Genomic DNA, 23,369 nt, shown 5'->3' with positions numbered 1-23,369 from the left:
AAAGCAACTGGTAATGTCTTTAAGCTAAAAATTAGATGTGAAAGAGCCAAGTACTCCAAATGTATGAATGTTATGTGCCCACCCCCCTCCCCTTTGGCACTTTGAACAAAACAGTAACATTTTCTATTTGCCTAGCACTTTCCAGTTTATAGTTGGCTTTTGCGAAGTCTATGGGCTATTGGTCTTCTTCCTCCTGACATGGAGGTTGCCAGAAGCTGCCTACAAAGCAGCAGGTTGGGACAAGATGGAAAGCTACAGGGGCGCCTGAGTGGCTCAGTGGGTTAAAGCCTCTGCCTTCGGCTCAGGTCATGTTCCCAGGGTCCTGGGATCGAGCCCCGCATCAGGCTCTCTGCTCAGCAGAGAGCCTGCTTCCCTTCCTCTCTCTCCCTATTTGTGATCTGTCAAATAAATAAATAAAATCTTAAAAAAAAAAAAAGAAAGCTACAGACTAGAGAAAAGAGAGTGACTGGAGGTGACTGAGAGATGAGAGGCGGCGGAGAGAAGAGATGGAACCCCAGTATGTAGGAGTGAGGCAAGGAGCTGAGGGTGCAGACACATGGCTCGGGGTACAGACACCACTACCAACCAGCACAGTCCAGGAGGGGGGCAGCTCAGCCCACATAAAGGCCAGGTTTTTCCTTTAATAAATATGCTTCTGTAACTGTTCCACGAATGCTTGAAAAAGAGTATCTACACCTCAACTTAGGATTGTGGTTGCTTCTGGGAGGCAAGGGAAGGGGTCAGGACTGGGGAAAAGGCCATTGGGGAAAATTGGCCTTCGACTTCATGTTTTATTTTTTACATATATCTGAAGCAAAACAAAGGGAAAAAACATCTGCTTATTTTGGGTGGTGGGAAGATATATTAGTCTTTGTGCTTTTGTGGCTTTTAAAAATGAATCATGTTTTGTATTAAAAAAGTGTTAGTACCTACCCAGAGCCCAGACTGTGGTTTTGAATACAGTTTACAATGAAGGGAACCGGGACTCCTTGAAGAAATGGCTGATTCTAGGTCTAGGCCTGGGAATACACAAGGTGGGCCTGAAGTGTCTTGTGCCAGAAAGAGGGAGTGCTTGAAAGACAAACAGCGATGTGTCAAATAAACCCAGGAGCCAACTGAAAAAGTTCTTGATGGACAAAGCTGGAACTATTTAAGTACAAAAAAATAAAGTAGTATTGGATTATTGCCCAAAGTAGAAAATAAATATCTACGATTGCATACTGAAATAAATACGTAAGGAATATATATGTCTCTAGTATAAATGAATTCCAAATAATTTATGTGAACACTCTGGCCTCAAGGAGATGGAGCCTAACTCCTAACCCCTTGAATGTAGACTGGACATAGTGTAGAGACCTCCTGACTACAAAATGGAAAGGGGAGGAATGAGTAACCCTGTACTAGAGAAACCTGGCAGATACTACCTCAGCTAGGTTAACAAGCTGTTAACATCATCATCAAGGTTAACATCACAGCGGTAAGTCATACTGACGCCCTGTACCCTTGATATGAGGTGATAGAAATGGCACTTTACCTCTGTAGTCTTCCTCCTCCAAACTCATAACCTGGTCTAATCATGAGGAAAACATCAGATAAGTTCTTACTGAGGGATACTCCACAAAATACCCAGTCAGTATCCCTCATAATTCTCGAGATCACCAAAAAGAAGAGAAGTCTCAGAAACTGTTCAAGGCCAAGAGGTACCTAGGGAGACACGGGTACTAACTGGAATGTGGTTCCTGGATGGGATACTGAAATAGAAAAAGGACATTTCGGTTAAAAACTGAGGAAATCTGGGGGCACCTGGCTGGCTAATTTGGAGGAGCATGTGACACTTGATCTTGGAGATTATGAGTTCAAAGCCCACATTGGGTGTAGAGATTACTAAAAAATAAGTAAACGTAAAAAAAAAAAAAAAACTAAGGAAATCTGAATAGCATGGCTTTAGTTAATAATTAGGTATTGCTCTATTAGTTGTGACAAATGTATCACATTAATTTAAGATGTTGACAATAGGGAAAACTGGGTGCCAGTGCAAGGGAACTCTTTGTGTTGTAATTTTTCTCTAAATGTAAAACTATACTAAAATTTAAAAGAAATGTTAGTACCTACTCTGCTCTAGACACAAGAGTTAGGTACTAGGGATACAGGGTGAACAAGTGGGCATGGGTTCCATCCGTCTCCTTGAGGGAGAGAAAAGAGAAGATGACAGAAGCAAATCGGTGCTTCACCACAATATTACAAGTGGAAAGAGCTGCTGTGATCATGAGCATGGGAGCTGCGCACCTTAGATGTAGGAGTCGGGGCAGACAGCGCATGCAATGTCCTAGAAGCAGGAGAATACACAGCGTGCAGAGGGGAGATGTTCTCTATGACCTAGTTGTGTTCGGTGAGAGGGACAGGTAAAAAGGGATGGCAACACATGGAAAGGCAAGAAAGTCTCAGAAGGCTTTGTAAGCAATATTAAAAACTTTTGAACCTTGATCCCATGAGCCGTGGGAAACTACTGAAAGTTTTCAGACTGAGATGTGACATGACCAGACTTCTAGTTTTAAAAAATATATTCTGATTGTAGTGTGGAGAATGAGTTAGATTGTGTTAGAATTGTAGGTAAGGGCACCATTTAGAGTGTCGTTACAACAATCCAGGTGGAGATACTTAGTGGCCAAAGAAGGCAATGGACACAGAAGTGTGGTGAATTGAGATATTTAGAGATATTTAGAATGTAAAATCAAATGGACTTTTGTTAATTTGCTGGTTAGGGAACATTGAAGGAAAAGGAGTCGTCAGACATTATGCCTGTCCCTATGGCTAGATAGTAGAATCTTCCACTAAGATATGGAATTCTGGAGATGCAGATCTAAGGGTCTAGGTGTATTTGGAGGTGTTCGAGGTATTCTGAACTTGCAGGGTCAAGTGGTGGTGTGGATATCCATGGATCTGAAAGTCAGGAGAGAAATTCTGGGTGGAGACAAAGATCTGGACTTCCTCAGCATATAGATGGTAATTAAAACCGCAATCCAGCGGCACCTGGGTGGCTCAGTGGGTTGGGCCTCTGCCTTCGGCTCAGGTCATGATCTCAGTGTCCTGGGATCAAGCCCCACGTCGGGCTCTCTGCTCAGCGGGGAGCCTGCTTCCTCCTCTCTCTCTGCCTGCCTCTCTGACTACTTGTGATCTCTATCTGTCAAATAAATAAATAAAATCTTAAAAAACCACAATCCAGAAGGAAATACTAAATAAATAGTGTATACAGTATTTCTTGCTCATAACAGTTTTTATTTGTCATTAGGTTAATAAAGTAGAACTTTACTACTAAGGCAATAAAGAATGAAATACATTTCAGAAATGTTTTATCAAGATAAAAATAATTATATTCTTAAATGGTTTAATTTGTTATCTAGAAAATGGGTTTATCTAAAAAAAATTTGATAATGATTTGGGATAAGTGAAGTATTGTAATACTTCAGCTTCCTGCTATCTGCGTAAGTATTCCTGAATCTATCCATTCAAACAAAACAAAACAGAACCTTTTTGAATTCTTATATGCTAGCATTGTCTGGGCAGTATAACATAGTTTAATACTGCAAGGGAGTTTTACTATTTAAGGGGAATTTCAGCAAATACGGCAGTGTGTGCATGGTAGTTAAGAGCATAAGTTTTAGAGACAGAGAGTTCATATCTGGGATCTACCACTTGCCAACTGGCTTTAGACAAGTTGTTTAACCTCTCTAGGATTTAGTTTTCTCCCTGGTGGGTGGAGAGAGAAATTATAACTACCTTGTAGGGTTGCACTAAGGATTGAATGAACCAAAGCATGTAAGGTGCTTAGCATAGTGACAGGTGTACAATATGCACTAAATGAATTGGTACTAGTTGTTAGTATCAGTATTTTATCATTCTTACTAAAGACGCTTCTAAAATAAAAGGTCATTTTGTCAAGGGAAGAATCACTGAAGAGACTATTTAGAGAAATTCTGGTAAGTTGTGACCTAAACCGGGACACTGACAGTGGTGGTGGAGAGAAGTGAACAGAAGTGGAAAATGTTCAGAAGGTAGCATCATCTGGACTTATTGGTTGGATGGGAAAAGTGAAGGGATGGAAAATAACAATTAGTTCCAATTATCTGTCCCCCAAACAGGAAACAAAGACAGCAAATAGTTCTAATTATCTGTCCCCCAAAGAGGAGACACCAAAAATGGCTTTGGGTGGAAAGCCTGTGTAAATGCTGTTTAACTCAGTCCTTACTGGATATTCATTCAGTAGCTTCTTTAAATGTTTTCTTAAAAAAAAAACCAAAAACTGCTTACTAAGTTTTTAAAATCTGGCTTTGTTTTAAAGGAGGCACAAATTTGTCAGTGTCCTAGTTGCTGTTAACTAGACAATCTAGTAAAGATAGGAACATGAACAAATAGTATGCAAAATATGATACTCCGAGCCACTGTGATTTAAAAAAAAAGTCTTTTGAGTTGCCTTCCCCCTAAGTGGCGCTGAGTTAATCTATCCCTTTGTGGCCAAAGCAGCATTTTTCAAGTGCTGGGCAGGGCCAGAGTTCAGGGAGAATTTGCTGCTGCTTCTGGTCTGCACAGCATTTTAACAAAATGGTAGGCCGGATAGATTCTCAAGTATTTTACACACCAGCCTGTTGACCTTAACTCAGTTAAGTCACTTGGCCTTGTTTGTATCTGTCTCACTACTTGAAAAACACTGATATTAACTGTTTGCTTAATTCAGGTTTATTCAGGTATTATTTATATAAAGTTCACCCTTTTCTGGTCAGACATGAACTCTAATGCCACCTGCTTCGCTGCATGCAGGGACAATGTGGGAACTGCTCTTGGGTCGTCTCTTCCCTCACACTTCCTCTCTAGAGGGGTTTTTAACCAGGTGGACATCACATTCCCTATTTTAAATCTCTCCTGTTGTTCTGAAGGGATGTGCTTCCTGTTTCTTTCCCCTCTGGACTCCATGCTCTTTTAGGGCACTGGGGAAGCCCCAGGGCCTGATTCAATGCCAGGCACATTGGGGGCTCCGAAGGGATTTGTTGGAATGAACTCTGCACCCTTTTAGAGCAATGCCGTTCTTTAATAGCACTCTTCCATCGTAGCACCAACAAAACAAATGAAAAATCTCCCCACTGGAAGAAAAAGAAAACCCTGCAGATTTGTTTAAACCAAAATAAAAAATATGATCATAACGTGGGTTTCCTGATCCTCCTAGTTTATCTGCAGTGATTCCTCTCCACGTGTATGAGTCCGCTACCCAGACCTGTTCCAAAGGGAAGGATCAAATCTGTGTTTGATGCGTCACACACCTCTGAGAGCAGTTGACACTTCAGTGCTGTGTGTGGGCTTATGTCCCCTTTGTACTTTTTTTTCCAGCTGGGAGGAAAGGGGAGGCAGGCATGTCTCTTCGTTTGAGAACTCATCCTCTCACCTGGTATCAGGGAACCTGCCCTGCCTCCTTTGAGTGAGAAGCCCCCTAAGGCTCTTTGTAGAGTCCCCCAGGGTGACCCTACCTCTTAGAAACCAATCTATCTATTGAGCATCCCAGGGAATGAATTAGACACTCGACTAGAGGGAAGAGAAAGTCCTTTCCATAAAATCATAATCCCTAGTGAGACTAAAAAATCGATGTATGTAGCTTTTCAAATTCTGACTAAATCCTCTATAACAACCAAAATGCTTGTGGACGCAAAATGTTTATATGTAATTAAAAGACAATCTACAAAGCGAACAGTGTTCTGCTCTCATAGCTTGCCTAATTTGGGATTATCCTAGTTTTTTTTTTTTTTAAGTTGTATGGAACACATTTAAAAAGTAAAATTTAATTTACGTATTTAGCCTCAGCCTAAAGTTTTGGGAATAATACCTAATATTTATGAAGTGCTTTCTCATATGCCAGGCAATATTCTATGAGCTTTGTTTATAGTAACTTAACAGTCATCCTATGAAGTGAATAATAATTATTATCTCCATTTTACAGCTGGGGAAATTGAGACACAGAGAGGTTAAGCAACCTTCCACAGTCACACAGCTGTTACTGGCAGAGCTGGGATTCAAAGCCTTGCAGCCTGGCTCCTGAGGCATCGCTATTAATTACTCCCCTGTGCTGCCTCTGGAAGCCACTGAAGTAAAATTCTGGAGTGACGTAAGAGTTAAAGAAATGAATAGTGTACTCAGATCAAACCCAAACTGCAGAGCTGGGGATAATCAAAGCCTGGATGTACATCTGCACTTGAAAACTAAGGGTTCCTCTGGGAGCTAACGAGGGGACTCTTGCATAATAAGGGTTACCGTTCCACTAAAAATTAACCTCTTTCCTTTCCCGAAGCAAACACACTGCAGATCTGAGTTTCCCAAAGAGAACGTTTTATGGGAAGTTACACAACAGAGCCCCAGCGGGTAGGTTTTATATTCTCTCTTGAGGCCACATTTCCAAGGACATAGGAGTCCTTGGTAGTATAATTCTGAAATAACTAATAGTAAAAGTTCCCTTCCCCTCAGTGTAAATTTTCCCTTGGGGAAAATCCAATGAAATCCAAGCTCCAGGTACACAGTGCTGTTTGTGTGGTGATTTCATTCTCCCCAAATTATTTTTTGAGTCATTGATAAGTGTAGCAGGTCTTCTCTGGGTTTGCTTTCAGTCCACCTCTGTGTGTTTTAGTTTTCATAATACTTTACACCTTCTTTTTTGCAAATGAAAATACTTACTTTTTTTTTTTTACTATACATAAAATATACCTAATGGCTGGTAAGATATTCCACATCTACCTAGAAGATATATATTAACTTGAATGAGTTTTCTTGAAAACACTGAAAAGCAAAATAAGTTCCATTCTCCTTTAGATTTCTCTAACTGCTTCTGTTTTCTTTTCATGCTACAGCACAAGTAAGGAGAAAAAAAACAGGTCAATGTCAAACTGTAATTATAGTCTGGAGATGAAGACACATTCCATTCCCCCTCCTGAATTCAAAAGACAAAGTTTGGACAACAGTTATTAGCAGTAGTGAAAAAAAAAAAGTCTGCTTAGCAGTTGCGGGGGGGGGGGGTGCACACCAACAACTTCACTCTGCATATGATAAAGTTGAGGTCAGCAGTAGTGAAATTATTTGCCCCTGACTTAATTTCCTCAGTTTGAGCCTTCCTTCTCATTTCACTTGAAAGAAAAAACAGAGGTGCCTGGGTGGCTCAGTGGGTTAAGCCTCTGCCTTCGGCTCAGGTCATGATCTCAGGGTTCTGGGATCGAGCCCAATGGGGAAGCAGGCTCTTCCCCCTCTCTCTCTGGCTGCCTCTCTGCCCACTTGTGATCTCTCTCTCTCTCTCTCTCTCTCTGTCAAATAAATAAATAAAATTTTTAACCCACTGAGCCACCCAGGTGTCCCAATAAATAAAATAAATAAAATCTTGAAAAAAAAAAGAAAGAAGAAAACAATGACAAGTTGAACCATAAGGTCCAGAAATAATAACTTTTTTAGCTTTCTTCCCTAAAAATACATTCAGTCAAAAGCTGCTTTCGGTATCAAAAGAAAGCCTATGGCTGATTTGGTTCAATCCCATTTATACTCCATCTTTATTTACAATGTCACTTTAACCATTTCCTAAAAGTATTTGAGACAATAATAAACCCAAGTAAGTTACCTTCACCTATCGGGCAAATGAGACAGTTTCCCTCTGGAAGAGTCTGTGTTCCTAGTGAGGACATGAGCATCCAGTGAAGTCACAGTGATGACATCCCTCCCTCGATCAGTCAAGGAGAGATTTGGGATTTTTTTTTTTTTTAGATTTTTAATTTTTTTTTGATAGAGATCACAAGTAGGCACAGAGGCAGGCAGAGAGAGAGGCAAGCAGGCTCCCCGCTGAGCAGAGAGCCCGATGCAGGGCTCGATCCCAAGACCCTGGGATCATGACCTGAGCTGAAGGCAGAGGCTTAAACCACTGAGCCACCCAGGCACCCTGAGATTTGGGATTCTTTTTTTTTTTTTTTAAGATTTATTTATTTATTTATTTGACAGATCACAAGCAGGCAGAGAGGCAGGCAGAGAGAGAGAGAGGGGGAAGCAGGCTCCCTGCTGAGCAGAGCCCGATGTGGGGCTCGATCCCAGGACCCTGAGACCATGACCTGAGCTGAAAGCAGAGGCTTTAACACACTGAGCCACCCAGGCGCCCCGAGATTTGGGATTCTTGCTTGTGTTTTTCTACCCTTTCTTCAGCGACAGCTCTATGTCTGGGGGGAGGGGTAGGTAAAACAGAGAGAAGGCAGCTATTCTGATAAAGGCCAAAGCGTACAGATGTCTGACGCTAAGGTAGTTTTAGGATGTGATTACTTGAGAATTGCTCCCAAATGAGCACGTGTCTGTGGGAACACCAGCAAGAGGACAGAGGCGGTGGCTGAGGAGTGGCTGGTAAGCCACCTGCCATGTGAGGGGCTGGGCTCTGGCTGAACCGACCCACAAACAAGACAAGAAGGCAGAGGTCATTCTTTTAAATCCGGTGGGCCAAGCATCAGACTCAAATCAGGTGAACAAATAGGTCCCGGTTAGCAAGTTTAGGGAAGGTCTAAGCTTGCATCCTGCTTCCTATTTTCTCAAGTCCCGAGAAGCACTGTGTCAGGGAACCCCAGATGGATGAGGGACTCAGTCTTCAAAGGATGTAGCACACTCACCATGTGAGATAAGAAAGGAGGGGAGGGCAGGCTAGGGAAGGAAAGAGAGGGGAAAGAAACATTTCTAAGGCTATTTTTGAGCATTTGAAATCTGTATACAGTGCCACTTTTGACTTTATTACAGGTATGCAGATGAGGGAGAGAGCAGGCAACGTGAAAATTTGCCATCCTGGAGAAATGAAAACTCTTTCAGATTATGCATTTACATTTCACACATGCTGGCCAGCACGCCACGTTGGAGATATAATGTTCATGTATAACATTCTCCCTGAGGCCACATTCCAGAACTTTCCTCCTCTGGCGATTAGCTTGAAAAGTGCTCTGCTGACACTCACTAAAATGACAACTAGGAAGGTTTTTTTTCCTCTTTCTTCGGGAATCAAACACTCTTCCAGGGTTTATTTTTGTGATTTATAGCAATAGAGGCCCATGCCAGCCACAAAATTCAGGGCTGCCTGCAAATGTATTTATGATCTGCTTTAAAGGTACAGTGGTTTTCTGGCTTTCACTGTGGTTGCCTACATGTCTGTACTGTTCTCATGGAGGGAGTAAAAGGTGGGAAAAGCAGAATTGATCAGATTTGTCTTCCATCTTTAAAAGAGTAAGGAAATTTCAAAATCTAGGTATTAATCCATTTTAACACAAAAATACTCAATGTAGATTTTATTCATTCTCAATTATATATTTGAGTTTTAAAAGTTAAATTCCTAAATAAAACCATAATAAAAGAATGATACACTTATGTCTACATAAAAATTAAATGGATATGATTTTGCCAATCCAAATTGATACTTTTGGTAAAATTTTCTCTTGCATATAATGAAAATACAGTGAAGGCATCTGCTATGAACGTTGGACAGGGAAGCGAATTGGAGCATTTCCAGGGGCCTGGCGGCAAATGGTACCCTGCCTCTATATGGCAGTTGCTGACCCGCATCACATAGATGAGATAATAGCATTCACCGAGGAAAAGTAGATCTTTTAGGTTAGGCTTCTGCAACAATTCATACTGTAAAACAAATTAAAAAAAAAGTTTTAAACTCACTTTAGAGCTATGACTTGATACACATGACTTGATAAATGTTTGCTGAGTGAATATTATTTTATTCTCTCCAGTGGTATTTCCTCAAGGCCATCAAGGGTAGAATGCATCATGTGTCATGTGTCCTTAAGGGAGAATAAAATGCTGCTAATTAAACTGTGATACAACCTAATTTCAGTGGTGGGGGAAAAAATCTTACTATCAATGAAATAGAGTAAGACATTGAAGCCTACCACTTATTTCCAAATTCCAGGCTATGGTGTTTCTGCAGAAGAATCCATGGGTTAATGATAAAAAGGACTACGGGCCTGCAGAAAATCACACTAGGGGATTCTTATTCCCAAACTCAAACATTTCTATTCGGGTTACACCAGGCTGAGTACTTCCATGATATGTTATAGGTTGATTACATATGAGCAACTCATGTCCTTAACTCACTGGAGATCCTCCCAACCCCTTACTGCATAGTCTCTGGTTCCCTTCCCTATCATAGTCCCTCAAGTATACACACAGCATACACAAGTCACACACAAATGTTCTCACACATACATAGGGCTCAGGACAACTTTCTTATGCTATCGTCTTATGCTCTCACCATAAACATCTCAGGAGTGATGAACATGCCTTATCTACACAAAGAATGAATGAGTATGGAAATGCTTGGTTGAAGATAGAGCATTATCTAGTCCAAGCTCCATTTTCCTGTCCTTACTGTAGCTGATATGATTTCATGTGGTGCTGCTTCTTGAAGGGCCTGTTTTTGGTCTCTGTGATCCCTGTTCTCCTGGTTCCTTCTCTTTCACATTCTTCTTCCTCCTGCCTTTTAAACCTAAGTGTTCCCTAATGTTCCACTCTTGACCTTTTTCTTCCCCTTCACCTCTTCTAAGTGACCTTCTCTTTTGGGGTCTCAATCAGATCAACAAATGACTTGTCCAAGGCCAGACAACCAGCTGGTAGGAAAAGACCTCAGCTCTTATTTCTAGTCAATAAACATGTTCACTTATTATGCTTAGTTCTTTCAAGGCAGTAGAGACACAAAACAAACAGGATACAGACTTTGCCCTCCAGGAGTGGGAAATCTAGTAGATCTCACACATGGAGTCTAGGGCCTTTCTGAAGTCAGTACAGAAATTCTGAGTGGCTTCAAATGAAAATACATTTCAGCCATGTCAGACTAAACCGGACTATCCTCTTAGGCAAGGCTTCCTAACCAGTCAGTCAGTATTATGGACTCTTCATGGATGTGTGACAAGATTCTGATCAGTGATTATGTGAAATTCTCTCTCTTTTTAGGGGGGAGTACATATTATTTACAATAGTATGTGTTAGGTAGAATATTTTGCTAAGAAGATTGTATGAGTAGGTTAAGAGAGTATTAATTTTTACTGTGGGTTAGGAGATAAGTAAGCAAAACAAGCATGGCAATTGTGTGGGTCTACATAAGCAATATGAGATCCTTACTATGTAGTAATTCTCTCACTATAGTTATCGCTGGTGTATTTAATAGTATTTTACATCTTTAATTTCTTTTAAGTGTGCCTTTAAAACTTGTGTCATGTCACTTCCATTTAAACGTGGCAAATAAAATGCATGAAATCCCACTGACAGGAGAGTAAAGAAATAAAAAAGGCATAAATCCATAAGGCTGAGGGCAACAGGGTAATACATGAGATATCAGCAGATTTCTAGAGTTTGAAAAGGATAGACACATGGTAATTTATTTAGCCTAATTGATGAAGCCTGCAGTGAGGGAAGTGACCCAAAGGCAATACAACTTAGAATACAGAATCTTGGTTATATTCAGGACTTAGCAATGCCCCGTTCCTCCAAAAGTGTAGTTAGTGTAGGATGAAGTCAATACAGGAGGTTTGGTTGACATTTCCCATAAGGAATAGTTATATCTCTTTCCCCATTCTTTGGAAGCAAATATAACCGCTCTCTGTCCTATCAGAAGAGGTGAGATTACTCTTGCAGAAGTTGATCTAGAGAGGCTCTGAACTTTTGGTTTATACTGCATATAAGAAGCTTAAGTGGAAGTCTACATGGTAAATGTGAGATTTGTCCAGGCTGCTGCTTCTACTCAGCTCCCAGAACAGATGCAGCCATAATGTGCTCCTCAGGCCATTGGGGGATTTATCCCTTAGGAAATTACCTGACATGAATGTGGATCTCCCCCAGTGAAGCACCAGCCCCTTACTGGTCATGAGCTCCACTGATGCACACAAAGCTTCCAGTCAGTGTTTTAGTGCCTCAGTCTTAAATATGAATAGACAGCCAGGGATTATCAGAGAATTGAGAAAAGTTTCTAACTTGACTGAATTACAGACACTCAACGTTGAGAAAAGGGGGAATATGGAAGAATCAGAAGCAACACAAAGAGAAGAAAATAATACATCATAATTAATTTTCATAGATATTATAAAAATATTACACTAATGAAAGAGATTCATAAGAAACAATAAAAATCCACAGTATGAGAATAAGAAAATATTCTTAGAAAAAATTTTTTAATGATAGAAATGGAAGTTGAAAAAATGACCCAGATTTGAGGAAACCTGCTGAGAAGAAATTGAGAAAAAGACGAAAAATGGGAGGAAAAGATTCAGTATTCAAACAACAGATATTCCTGAGAAAAAAGTGAAAAAGTATGTGAAAAAAATTATTGAAGAAATAAAACAAGAAATTCCAAGAACTAAAAAAAAAAAAAAAAAAAAAAAATTCCAAGAACTGAGGAACCCAAGCCTCCAGATCAAAAGGGCCCACAGGATACCCAACTCCTTAAACAACAAACACCCTCACCAAAGCACATCCTGATGAAATTTCACAACATAAATGTTTCTGGTGGGGGAATAAAAACAGTTCATATGCAAAGGGCTAAGAATCAGAGCATCCAGTTTTTCAGTAGGAACACAGAAGCAAGAATAAAAATTATGAGAAAAAATTCATTCCCATTTAGGGGCGCCTGGGTGGCTCAGTGGGTTAGGACCTCTGCCTTCGGCTCAGGTCATGATCCCTGGGTCCTGGGATCAAGCCCCACGTTGGCCTCTCTGCTCAGCAGGGAGCCTGCTTCTTCCTCTCTCTCTGCCTGCTTCTCTGCCTACTTGTGATCTCTGTCTGTCAAATAAATAAATAAAATCTTTAAAAAAGAATTCTTTCCCATTTAGAGTTTTATACCCAGCCAAAATATTAATATTAAGCATGAGGTAAGCATGAAGACCATTTTGGACAGAAACGCCTTTCATGTACCTTTCAAGCATGTCTTTTTAGGAGTTTCTGAAGGAAGCATTCCACCAAAATGAAGGTAGAGAATGAAAAGACCTTGGGCCCAGGAATCAGAAGATCCCATATTTGAGAAAGGTTAAAGGAATTCTCAGGATGTTAGTGAGCAGGGGCTTAACAAAGAATATCTTCATGAAAAAAAATGAACTGATACATTACTTGACAGATAATTATGTGCCATTTTAAGTGACAGGTTTTACTCTGATAACAACAAAAACTTTAAAGATGACACACAGAGGATGGTGCTTCCAGCCTCTGGAGGTCCAGTGTCCTAAACTCTGTGAACCCATACAGAAAGACCGAAAAGAGAGAAAGAGTAAAAGATAAACTAAGGCTTAAGGAACCAGAGCACTGCCTGCAACAAGTGGGTGGATTCAAAAAGCCCACCCTACTTCTAGAACAGTATCCGACTAGGCCATAAGCTGCAGGTTGAGGGCTAGAGGGGACGTAGATGAAGAGCCACTGGAAATCATCAACAGGACGGTCATAGGGTTTGGGTCAACACATGCTGACGTGGTTCAGTGTGGCTGTGCCCATTATCTAATAGAATGTCCAAGTCATTTGATATAGTAACTATGAATCCTCCTTTTGGGAATGAAAATAAAAAGAGGATAGGAATTTTCTGAAGACTGCTTCGGAAATGGCAAGAATAGCAGTATATTCGTAATAATTCTCATCTGGAAAACATTCATGAGAAAGCTATAGAATGGAAAATCAAGATCAGTACTACTCCAAAGCTGCAATGTAACCTACCGCCATCATATTAATTTCTTCAAAAGAAATCCGTGGACATGGAAGTGAACCTAATTTGGTTTTCTTTTAAAAAAAAACTCCAAAGATAAGGGCGCCTGGGTGGCTCAGTGGGTGAAGCCTCTGCCTTCGGCTCAGGTCAGGATCTCAGGGTCCTGGGATCGAGCCCCACATCAGGCTTTCTGCTCAGCGGGGAGCCTGCTTTCCCCGATCTCTCTGCCTGCCTCTCTGCCTACTTGTGATCTCTCTCTCTGTCAAATAAATAAAATTTTTAAAAAATCCTTTAAATAAAAAAAAAATTTTTTACCAAAAAAAAAGGAGCCTTCAACAAAATTGAGAATCACTGTAACCATAAAGGCATGTTTTACAGCCAAGCAATGATGTTTAGCACCTGACTTTGTTCAGAACAGAAGTCAGAGGTAAATTTATTGCTCTTTAACAGCTTTGGGAGACTACAACAAAAATGAACAGGAATTTGGTATCTAACCCACACTACTTCCATGACTGACTTGGTTCTCTTAGGAACTTTAAATCTTCTAGAGCCTCCATATGGTGTTAGGTGTCGCCATTGAAATATTTACTGATACTGGGTGGCTCAGTTGCTTAAGCATCTGACTCTTGATTTTGGCTCAGGTCATGATCTCAGGGTCATGAGATGGAGCCCCACGTTGGGCTCTGCCCTAAGCATGGTGCCTACTTGAGATTCTCTCCCTCTCGCTCTGCCCCTTCTCCCTCCACATTCTCTCTCTCTCAAAAAAAAAAAAAAAAAAAATATATATATATATATATATATATACATATATATATTTATGGAGCTTGTTTCTTAGTGGTTAAAATATTTAATGGTTTATATCAGTGATGTCTTATATTTGGTGAAATATGGTAGATGGGTTTAGGAGAAAAAAGTGGCAATTAAAATATGACACACTCTAGTAATGTTTCCTAATTTCATGAATGTTACGATGAAAAAAAAAAAAAAGGCGTCTTGGAATTGATGAAACACAGTATTTTCCCAAAGAGCATTCTTTCTTATTCCGACCCTTTATCCCCATGCCAAATCAATCTTCAGAATCAGTAAACCCACAAAATGATATCTGTCTTCATCTTGTTTGACAACCTCCTCCTACTTGTCCCCATAGCACTAATTTGAAAACACCAGCTTCGTGTGCCTCTTCAAGGTGCCTTATTCCAGAAATACCCAGAAAATGAATAAACATTTCCTTTTGTGCTTTTCAGAGTGCATCATGTTCAGTAGGCCCTAGTGACTAATATGCCAGCATGAGCACGGACGTGCACCCTCTAACAGTCGGGATTTCTTATCACAAGGAACAGAAGCTAGCTCTGCCTATTTTAGCCAAAAAGGAATTTGTTCTGAAGGTAACCCATAGACTCTCTGGGAGGGCCAGAGAACTAGGTTTAGAGGTTATGTAGCCAAAAATAACCCTTAAAATGATGGCATGGAGCCGGTCCAGTAAAGACACCTCTCCTGCTGCCACCAGGTCCAGACTCCAGAGCAGGCCCTGCTGATCTCCCAGCACGGGGCAAGAGCTGTTGTCTGGCCCACTGGGGCAGAGTCTGGGTCACGGGCCTTGGATGCAAACATTATATAGCTAGCATTGTAGCTCCTATGGTGGGGAGTGGGCTCTGCCTCAGAACGTGGGAGAGCCTGCAACATGGGAAAGGGGTTCAGATGACAGTGTTCAAAAGAAACAATTGTCCATTCGACTCTAAAGAAATACTTTCAAAAGCCAAAACACAATGCAGAGGAGTACACATCAAGTACACGGAGTGAGCATGTTTGCCTTCCATCTTTGTCTAAGTTGATTAGGTGCACTGTGCAATTTTATATTAAAACCTGGACCAATGCCTATTTTATGGCTATTCAAAATACATATCATTTTGCATTAGGAATTTTACTTATGATCTTAGATAATGAAAGAATAGTTGGAAATGGCCTTTTAAATTTAACCCAGTGGTGGTCACAGAATAGATACACTTCCTTTAAGTGATGACTGATTAATTATCTAGGGAATAATCATTAAGAAAAAAAGGATAAGGATAGATATTCACTATAAGTCCACAAAAGGATATGTAATAATTACATGTTACATAAATATTACCAAATTAGGCTAAATGAGACATTGGCAGACTCACAACGTATAGGTGCGTGGAAGCTCAATTTAAACTGCATAATCAGATTTAGGAGGTGCTTTTAAGGTCATGTGAGCCAGCGTCCAGCCCAACAAAGGCAGTCCCCCTTGTTATATCCCTGACAGGTGGTCCGCAGTGCATCGTTTTGAGTATAGTGTATTGTATTGTTTGTTTCTGATATGGACTCTATGCGTTTAGGAATCTCACCAAAGATAGTATTAATTTCTTTTGTCTTGTTGGTTAATACTCAAGTGACCTAAAACTTTTTTACAACCCAAACTGTTAAACTAGGATTTCCATTCCATGTCCTTGGGCAGCTGATTTTAGAACCTAAATGAAGCCAACATCTATTCTTTTGAAACATAGTCTTAGTCTCAGCCCTTGCTCTGGGCTCAGGGATATCAAGTTTAATAGTGATTGTCATTCAAATTCACTAGTGCTTTGAGCTTTGTATCATTAGCAAACCTAACATACTTGTAGTCTAAGTATGCCTGAGTTGTTGATAAAACTGTGAAATGTCAGGGTCAAGGCAGGCCAACACAAGCCACCTTCTATGTTGGCTTCCACACCTGTGAACATTCTGTGGGTACAGCTGATCAACCCAGCTATTAGACCACATCCTAGACCTCATTTCTGTGTCTCACCCACAAACATTACTCAAGAGCCTTGTTTACAGATGTGCTCCGGAATGATTGTGAGGATGTAAAAATCTGGTGGCCTGGCTCTATTTTAAATACTCTAGGTTATCTACAATTCAAAGGAGCAGTAGGAGACACTCCTGATACAACACAGAACTCTTCAGTGAAGCAAAAACTATGACACCCAATCCTTTTTGTAAGTCTTGATTTTCGTATGCTGGGTTTACTGTTGGGCTACGTACACATTGTACATGAGTCAATATGAAAGTCAAAATTCTACATAAGGCATTTTTAATATAGGCCTTAAAAATAATGATGTTGATAATGTGCATTCTAATATAATAACTTTGATAAATGCTTATTACCATTTTAAGAGAATATATGATTTAACTTCTTGAATAAAAACAATTGTTTTAAGTTTTTTGCTAACTTAAGAAACCAAAGAAAATCTAATTAAAATTAAAGTGTTCTTCTGGAATGTAGAATCTTCAGAAAAATTGGCTTCTAAATTCTGAAGGCTGGAACATTCTTATTCTTCTTCTAAAAAGGAAGAAATGTATAGTAAATTCATTGCAGGGCTCAATTTACACTTAAAATATTTATAATGCTTACTAGTGATGTAAAAAAAAGGGGGGGGTGGGAAGCCGAGTTTATGATGTCATTGATATTTGCTAAGCCAAAAAGCAGCTGTGGGATAAATAAATTATCAGTTTCACCATGAATGAGACCTTCGAAACACATGGCAGCTTTTTGCCATCTAGTTGTACAAGAGAAGTAGGAGGGAGAGCTACAGCAGCTGAAATAAGCTCTTCTACTAAGCATTCTAATTAACCAAGTCCTAATACCAATAATTAAAATGGAAACTCTACATTTAAAAACCATGTAAAGACCTTTGAATTCTGCAGTTATTAGCTTGTTTGAGACTGATTTTTTAAAGGGGTTTAATGAGCTCCTCTTAAGCATTTACCACAATCATCTCGCTTTGTTCCAAAAAAGTAAAAAATGAAACAGAGCAAATTGTGCATTATTTCAGTGGTGTCTAAAACAGCAGAGGGTACACAGACAATATACAAATTGTCTAATTACCCTGAAAATGAAGTTATTTGTCCCTTAAAACAGTAGTAACAGCTAACATTTATTTTATAGACATAGAGGGTTGGAGCTGGCACCATTTTCTTTTTAAATGTGCCTATCTTTCATTTTTACACCACAGAAACTGATGTAAAATAAGACTTGCTTGTGGTCAGCATGATTGCGCTTGCTCCTGGGATGCAAGAACACACTGTCTTCAGATTCTTTCAATTCACAGTATTTACTGAGGACTTAGAATGCCAGCAGAGCACAGGATTTCCGTTAAATCTCTCTTGGGTGGTAGTGCACGTAAGCCGTCATTGGAGACCACTGCAGTAAGCCTTCCTTTAATAAGCCATATCCCTGGGGAATCTTGCTCAAAATAAAATCCATGTCTAATTGCCTAGGAATTTTAGTAAGTTCAGTATGTCCTCGATCACTTTTTTTTTCCTCATCTGCTATCAGAATTATAAGGCAAGACATGTTTGGCAGACACTACAAAGAGGGACAGTACAAATACCTGAAATAGAACTTTTTATTTTTTGCTCTATTTTTAAAGGATGGATAATCCTTTGATCAGAAAGACCCGAATTAACTACTTCCTGATGCGTTTTAGCACAGAGTAATTTTTATGATTTTTAAGACATTATAAAATATGAAATGGAAATTTAGCCATCTGGATACTCAAACATATGAGCCTTTTCTGAAGATGGTCCCTCAGGTAACTAGAGTTGTTGACAGAAGTGCTCTCTAGAATGGCACTCTGTGTCCTTTGCTTGAGACTGACAGATTGGAATCTTCGAGTTCTCTGCATGGACTGTACTGGTTTGATCTTCAGCTTCTCTGGAAACTTCCTGTGCTGATTAACAGTGAAGGCACCCACTGGGTTTTCAAAGTCGCAAATGTAAGTGGTGTGCTATTTTTTGGAATTAATTGCATTTAGAATATTCTGAGTAGGTACTCTCTGGTACTACAAGCATATGGTCATTTTCACATAGTGCTATTTCTGTAAAATCTCCATTCTTAACACCATCAGAATCTGCTTCCTTAAAGATAGCTGGACAACATCAGAAAATGATGGCGAGTTAGTATCTTTTTCTGCTTGAGGCAGTAGATTTCATAAAACCAAAACATCTGCTAATCCTATGTCAGAAGTTTGTGCCAGAAGCAACTGAATATTGATCAGCAGCTCCAATATTACATTTAAATATCTACTTTCATACAAAATACTGTAAAATGCTATACTCCAGTGTTACTTGATGACTGTTTATCTGAGGAAAGCAGGATGGAAGTGGAATAGTGGAACAGGACTTTGGGTATTAGAGGGCTGGCCAAGGCTTTTTTAAATGCAGGGAGATGCGTTCACCCAGGTGCCATTTAGCGAGCCCTGCATTTGTCCCATCTCGGCTCCCTCCCATCAGCAGCTAGGTAAAGTCTCTTTTTGCATCTCCTCCTCACTTCTTGCCCAGCAGGCCTCTCTGTCCTCTGAGGCCATCAAGTAAAACCTTTCAACTTCTGGCTCCCACTCACTAGGTATAAACCCAGGGGTGGTTTTCCTTCCAGAATAAGGATAGGATCTCACTCTTATTCAAGGCCACATCTGTCAAAAGTGCTGGTCATCTCACTCCCCGACTGGAACTGCCCAGCAGAATTCAGTGTCGATCCCAGGCTCCCCTCACACACTTGGCGTAGCAGGTTTCAGGTCTCATGATGTGGATTCCCCCTCATACAGCCACGCCGTCCCTACTCATCTTCGCAGCTTTGGCACCTCTCACTAAGCCTAGCAAGCAGAGGTACTCAACAATTACGTGTTGAACTGAAACTACTAACTTTTAAGCATGAGTTATTTTCAATAGCTTGAACCAGAAATGAGGTGTCCCAGATTGTCTGCAGAACAGCATCTGACTCCTGCTCCACTTTATTTTCAACCCATAAGTGACCCAAAAACGAGGAGTGAGAAAGTTCCAATGACTAGAGTTGCTAGATAAAATACAAGCTGCTCCATCAAAACTGATTTTCAAATAAACAACAAATATTTTTTTAAGTATAAGTATGTCACAAGTAGTACATGGGGCATACTTATACTAAAAACAATTATTCATTGTTTATATGAAATTCAAATTTAACTGGACAGCCTGTATTTTTACTTGCTAAGTCTGACAGTTCTACCAGTGACTCCTTAAAAATTCTAAAGATGTTTCTTTAGAGCCCTTGGAGGTTTGTGTCCCAGTTCTGCAAACTTCTCACTTGGGCAGATTTTATGTCTTTTAATGCTGCTCCATTTCTTTCTGAACATCTCAGTAGCATGCTTTAGGAAATGCTGTTTACTGTACATAATTTCCATTTATTTTGCTAATTTATAGAACTCCTTTCTAATATCTGTTAATAATTTTAGCAGAAAGAACACTGTAGCATTGCTCAAAATCTCTTACAAAGCTGATATTCATCGTTATTACTATGCCTGAGTCAAGTCCTATCTACAAGTGTTAATAATTTTTAAAAATTTCATATTTTCAATTAAACCAGCAAAACACAAAACACAATATTGAAAATAAGTAAGTCTTTCATTTGGGGATTTCTTTTCTTCATTAATCAGGCACCATGAGACGTGCCATCCTCATCACAGGCCAGGGGGAGGCAGCCTGGCAGGCGGAGGTGGGGCCTGTGATGTAACCGCAGCGGGTCTTTGTTGGTGAAGCCATCCCTAAAGGGAAACGTCTGTAAACCCAAGCGCTTCAGCTTCAGTGTGAATGGGCTGGAAAGCAGAAAAGAGCTGCCTCTTAGAGTTTCCTGTAAATCTTGGAGGCTTGAAACCGTGGTCAACAGAAGAATTCCTCACAGGTCCTTAAAAGACATACCTGTCTCAGTAAGGAAAGCAAAGGCAGGTTTCTGCGAACGACTACGGCCGGGGAGTGCTAACTGCTGTGTGTGCGGCCGGTGTACCGAAGGTGATGGTGCAGTGGGAGTGAAAGGGACAGCTTGTTCCGATCCTGAAAGTTTCCCACATTAATGCATTCTTCTCTCCGTGTTCTTGACAGTGATTTCTCATTACTTATTCCCGTGAAAGCATTAAGGAGAGAGAAATACCTCCCTAAGGAGAGGGATACTGGAGTCTACCTTCCTCAGAATTTCAGCTGGACTAATCTCAGCTTCAACTTCTAGGCAGAGAAGGACGAAGTCTGCCCTAACTACTGGGTGTCACGAGAGGATAATGCATTAAGACGTTTAGCGCAACACAAGCACGGTACCTGCTTTCCACCATATTGGCAGCTCCAGTTAAGGACGGTTGTCAAGCTACCGGCACAACACGCACACACTGCAGAGATGCAGAACAATGCCTGGAAGCCTGCCCAAAACTGGTCTCTCCAAAGGACACACTCAACGTATGGGACCAGGCCAAACTCCCTGAGGGTTAGTAGCGGCATTTTGCTAGTTGGTGCGACAAAGGGAGGAACTTTGGAAAGCTGAAGGCGCGGGGCTGCTACCTGGCTGTGCAGAGCAGCAGGGCTGACAGACACACTCATTAAACTTGATCTGAAGCAAGCGAGCCAGTGAGGTCGTTTCTGAAATATTCATGAGGCGCGTTACCAGACCCCACTGAGAGGTAGAGCAGGAGCACGCACGCACACCCGGGGAAAAAGGCACTCACAACCACACACCCCACCACCCCACACTGCCGCCCGTCGCTCCCCACACGCCCGTTCTTGTCTACCTGCCCGGGAAAGAGATGGTCTCGGAGTGAGCAGTTTCCCAGCAGTTGGAGGAGCTCCTCAGACGGCCCCTCGGGGACCGCAGCGCGGAGGACCCCTTGCCCCGCAGCCCTGCAGCGTCCCTGGGGCCCAAGGCCGCGGCGCGGGGGGTGGCGGGGGTCCAGGACCCGGGAGGGCCACTCGCCAGGGCCGGGCCGCCCGTGGTGTCCCCACCTCCCATGTTGGCCTCTGCCAAGGATGCCTCCTCCAGAGCCCCCGTTCGGTTCGGTCGCTAGGTTACCTGCGTCCGGGCCGAGACGCAAACGGCCTCCCGCGCGGCCCCGTAGCCCTGTGGGTGTTAGTTCGGGGGGCGGGGCGCAGGAGGAAAGGATGACGGTCCCGGTTGCCCCCGAAGCCCCTGCACCGAGGCAGGGCGCACTCTCATTCCAGCCCCTCTCTGGCCACAACCCTGACCCCTCCGCTGCGCCCCAGACGCAACGCAGCTCGCACGGTGCCGCGTCCTCGTCACCGCCTCCCTGCTCTCCAAGGGCATTCGCCCCTCGCGCCTCTGCCCCTCCGGGGTCGCCCCCAGGCGCGGCGACTCACCGGACCCCGGCGGCGGCGGGAAGCTCAGCAGGTCCCGGCGCGCGCCGGCCGGGTCTCCATGCCAGCTCTCCGCAGGCGCTCGGGCTGCGCGCTCGGCGGCGGCGCTGGACACGGTCCCTCCGTCCCCCGCACCGCGGCTGCACAGGGTGGCCGCGGCTGTCGCACTGGCTGCGGGCGCGGGCGGGGCGGGGGCGGGCCAGGAATCTGGGTCGCGGGGAGCGGAGCGAGCCGGGAGGCACCCGGGCGGCCGGCGGCGTGGAGGCGACGGAGAGCAGCCCGCGGAGGGCGTGCGAAGGCTTCCCTGGGAGCGCGACGCGGGCGGCGACTGAGCATGCCCAGTCCCCAGCCGGGGGCGCGGGCGCGGGGCCGGAGGAGGGACCGCTGCTGGGGCCCAGAGCGGGGCCGCGGCCGCGGTTGGCCCGGTTGGTTCGCGCCCGGCGGATCCGCGGGAGGCCCGGGGACCCGGACACCTGATAGTGTGTCCTGCAGAGAACCCTGCAGTGAGGGGCAAGATGTGCTTCTCGCTTGCTTCCCAGAGAATTGTCCAGAAGGCAAAGTTTGCTTTAGCTCGGCTCCGGCCCTTGCGGCCTCACAGACTGATTCCCGCAATCCAGGTACGCACGCCCCACCTGCTTTCCTGTGTCGGGTACCAGCCTCCTGGGTGCGCGGGCAGCGCCCGCCTTTCCCGACTCCTGGACCTGTCGGGTCAAGTTCTCCAGGAGCCAGCTCTTTAATTAGGTGTAATTGAGAGATGCTGTCAGTCCTCCCAGGTCACATGTCTGCATTTCAACCAGGGCTTCGAAACAGTATCTTCACCCCGGGGTTAACTGTAATGGATGGAAGGTACACACCATGGTTGGGGGCTATTTTAGGGCGCCCTGCTTCACAGTGCAACAGGAGTGGCCCAGAATGACTCACTTAACACCCTCCGAAACCTGTGCCTTTCAGTGGTGTGGTACTTCATGCTGAATGGAGAACGTTTTCTCTGTATTCAAGCAAAACGCTGCTTACGTTAGAGGCCGCACGGGGTCAGGGAAAGAGGGTGAGCCTCGAGGTTGGCCTGATCTCAGTTTTATCTATCACCCGCGTTCCCTAGCCATGCTGCGCCTCTGTAGCCTGGACCGTGGTGATCCCGACCTCTCTGGATTGTTGTGAGGCAAGGAGGCAGAGCTCTTGCTCTGCAGCGGACCTTCACCAAGTAAGCCTCTGAAAGTTCCTCGTCGCTGGTCTGTTTTCATGACAGGTTGGGTTAGTGCTGATCTTGAAATGGTGACCATTTGTGCTGTTGCCTCCTCACATTAAATAACCTTGAACTTGGATTTTTCTAACTTTTTGGTTAGAAAACATTAGCCACTGTTACCTTTTCTTTCAGCACTCTAGTTTCTTCCTACTTCTTTGAATAAACCTCTAGGAAGGAGCTAGATCATGGCTATATATCCAGGCAATTTGCTGTGGGCAGGATTATCACCATGGGAGGGAT

At 42.7% G+C, this 23,369-nt stretch overlaps 2 protein-coding genes and 1 pseudogene across 6 annotated transcripts in view; 2 read left to right on the top strand and 1 right to left on the bottom strand.

The window, feature by feature from the left end:
* Positions 1–22,006, bottom strand: part of ELMOD1 (ELMO domain containing 1) — a 64,131-nt gene extending 42,125 nt beyond the window's left edge. For 2 of the 5 annotated variants that reach the window (XM_032838370.1, XM_032838369.1), the window contains exon 1: positions 7,640–7,722. The gene's annotated coding sequence lies outside the window, so the exon portion shown is untranslated. Of the gene's footprint in view, positions 1–7,639; positions 7,723–21,889 lie in introns of those variants that run through there. The other 3 variants (XM_032838367.1, XM_032838371.1, XM_032838368.1) reach the window with 3 other exon arrangements.
* LOC116855572 lies at positions 12,904–13,799 on the top strand (annotated as a pseudogene).
* On the top strand, positions 21,542–22,363 carry LOC116855570 (proline-rich protein 2-like). Its single transcript, XM_032838409.1, has one exon. The coding sequence runs from the start codon at positions 21,542–21,544 to the stop codon at positions 22,361–22,363; it is 822 nt and encodes a 273-aa protein (XP_032694300.1).
* Positions 22,364–23,369: the final 1,006 nt, after the last annotated feature.

The sequence above is a fragment of the Lontra canadensis genome, unplaced genomic scaffold (assembly GCF_010015895.1).
Source record: "Lontra canadensis isolate GAN:19392208 unplaced genomic scaffold, GSC_riverotter_1.0 scaffold104, whole genome shotgun sequence".
Lineage (NCBI taxonomy): Eukaryota > Metazoa > Chordata > Mammalia > Carnivora > Mustelidae > Lontra > Lontra canadensis.
The sequence above is the reverse complement of the archived record's forward strand: the minus strand, read 5'-3'. Positions and strand labels throughout refer to the sequence as shown.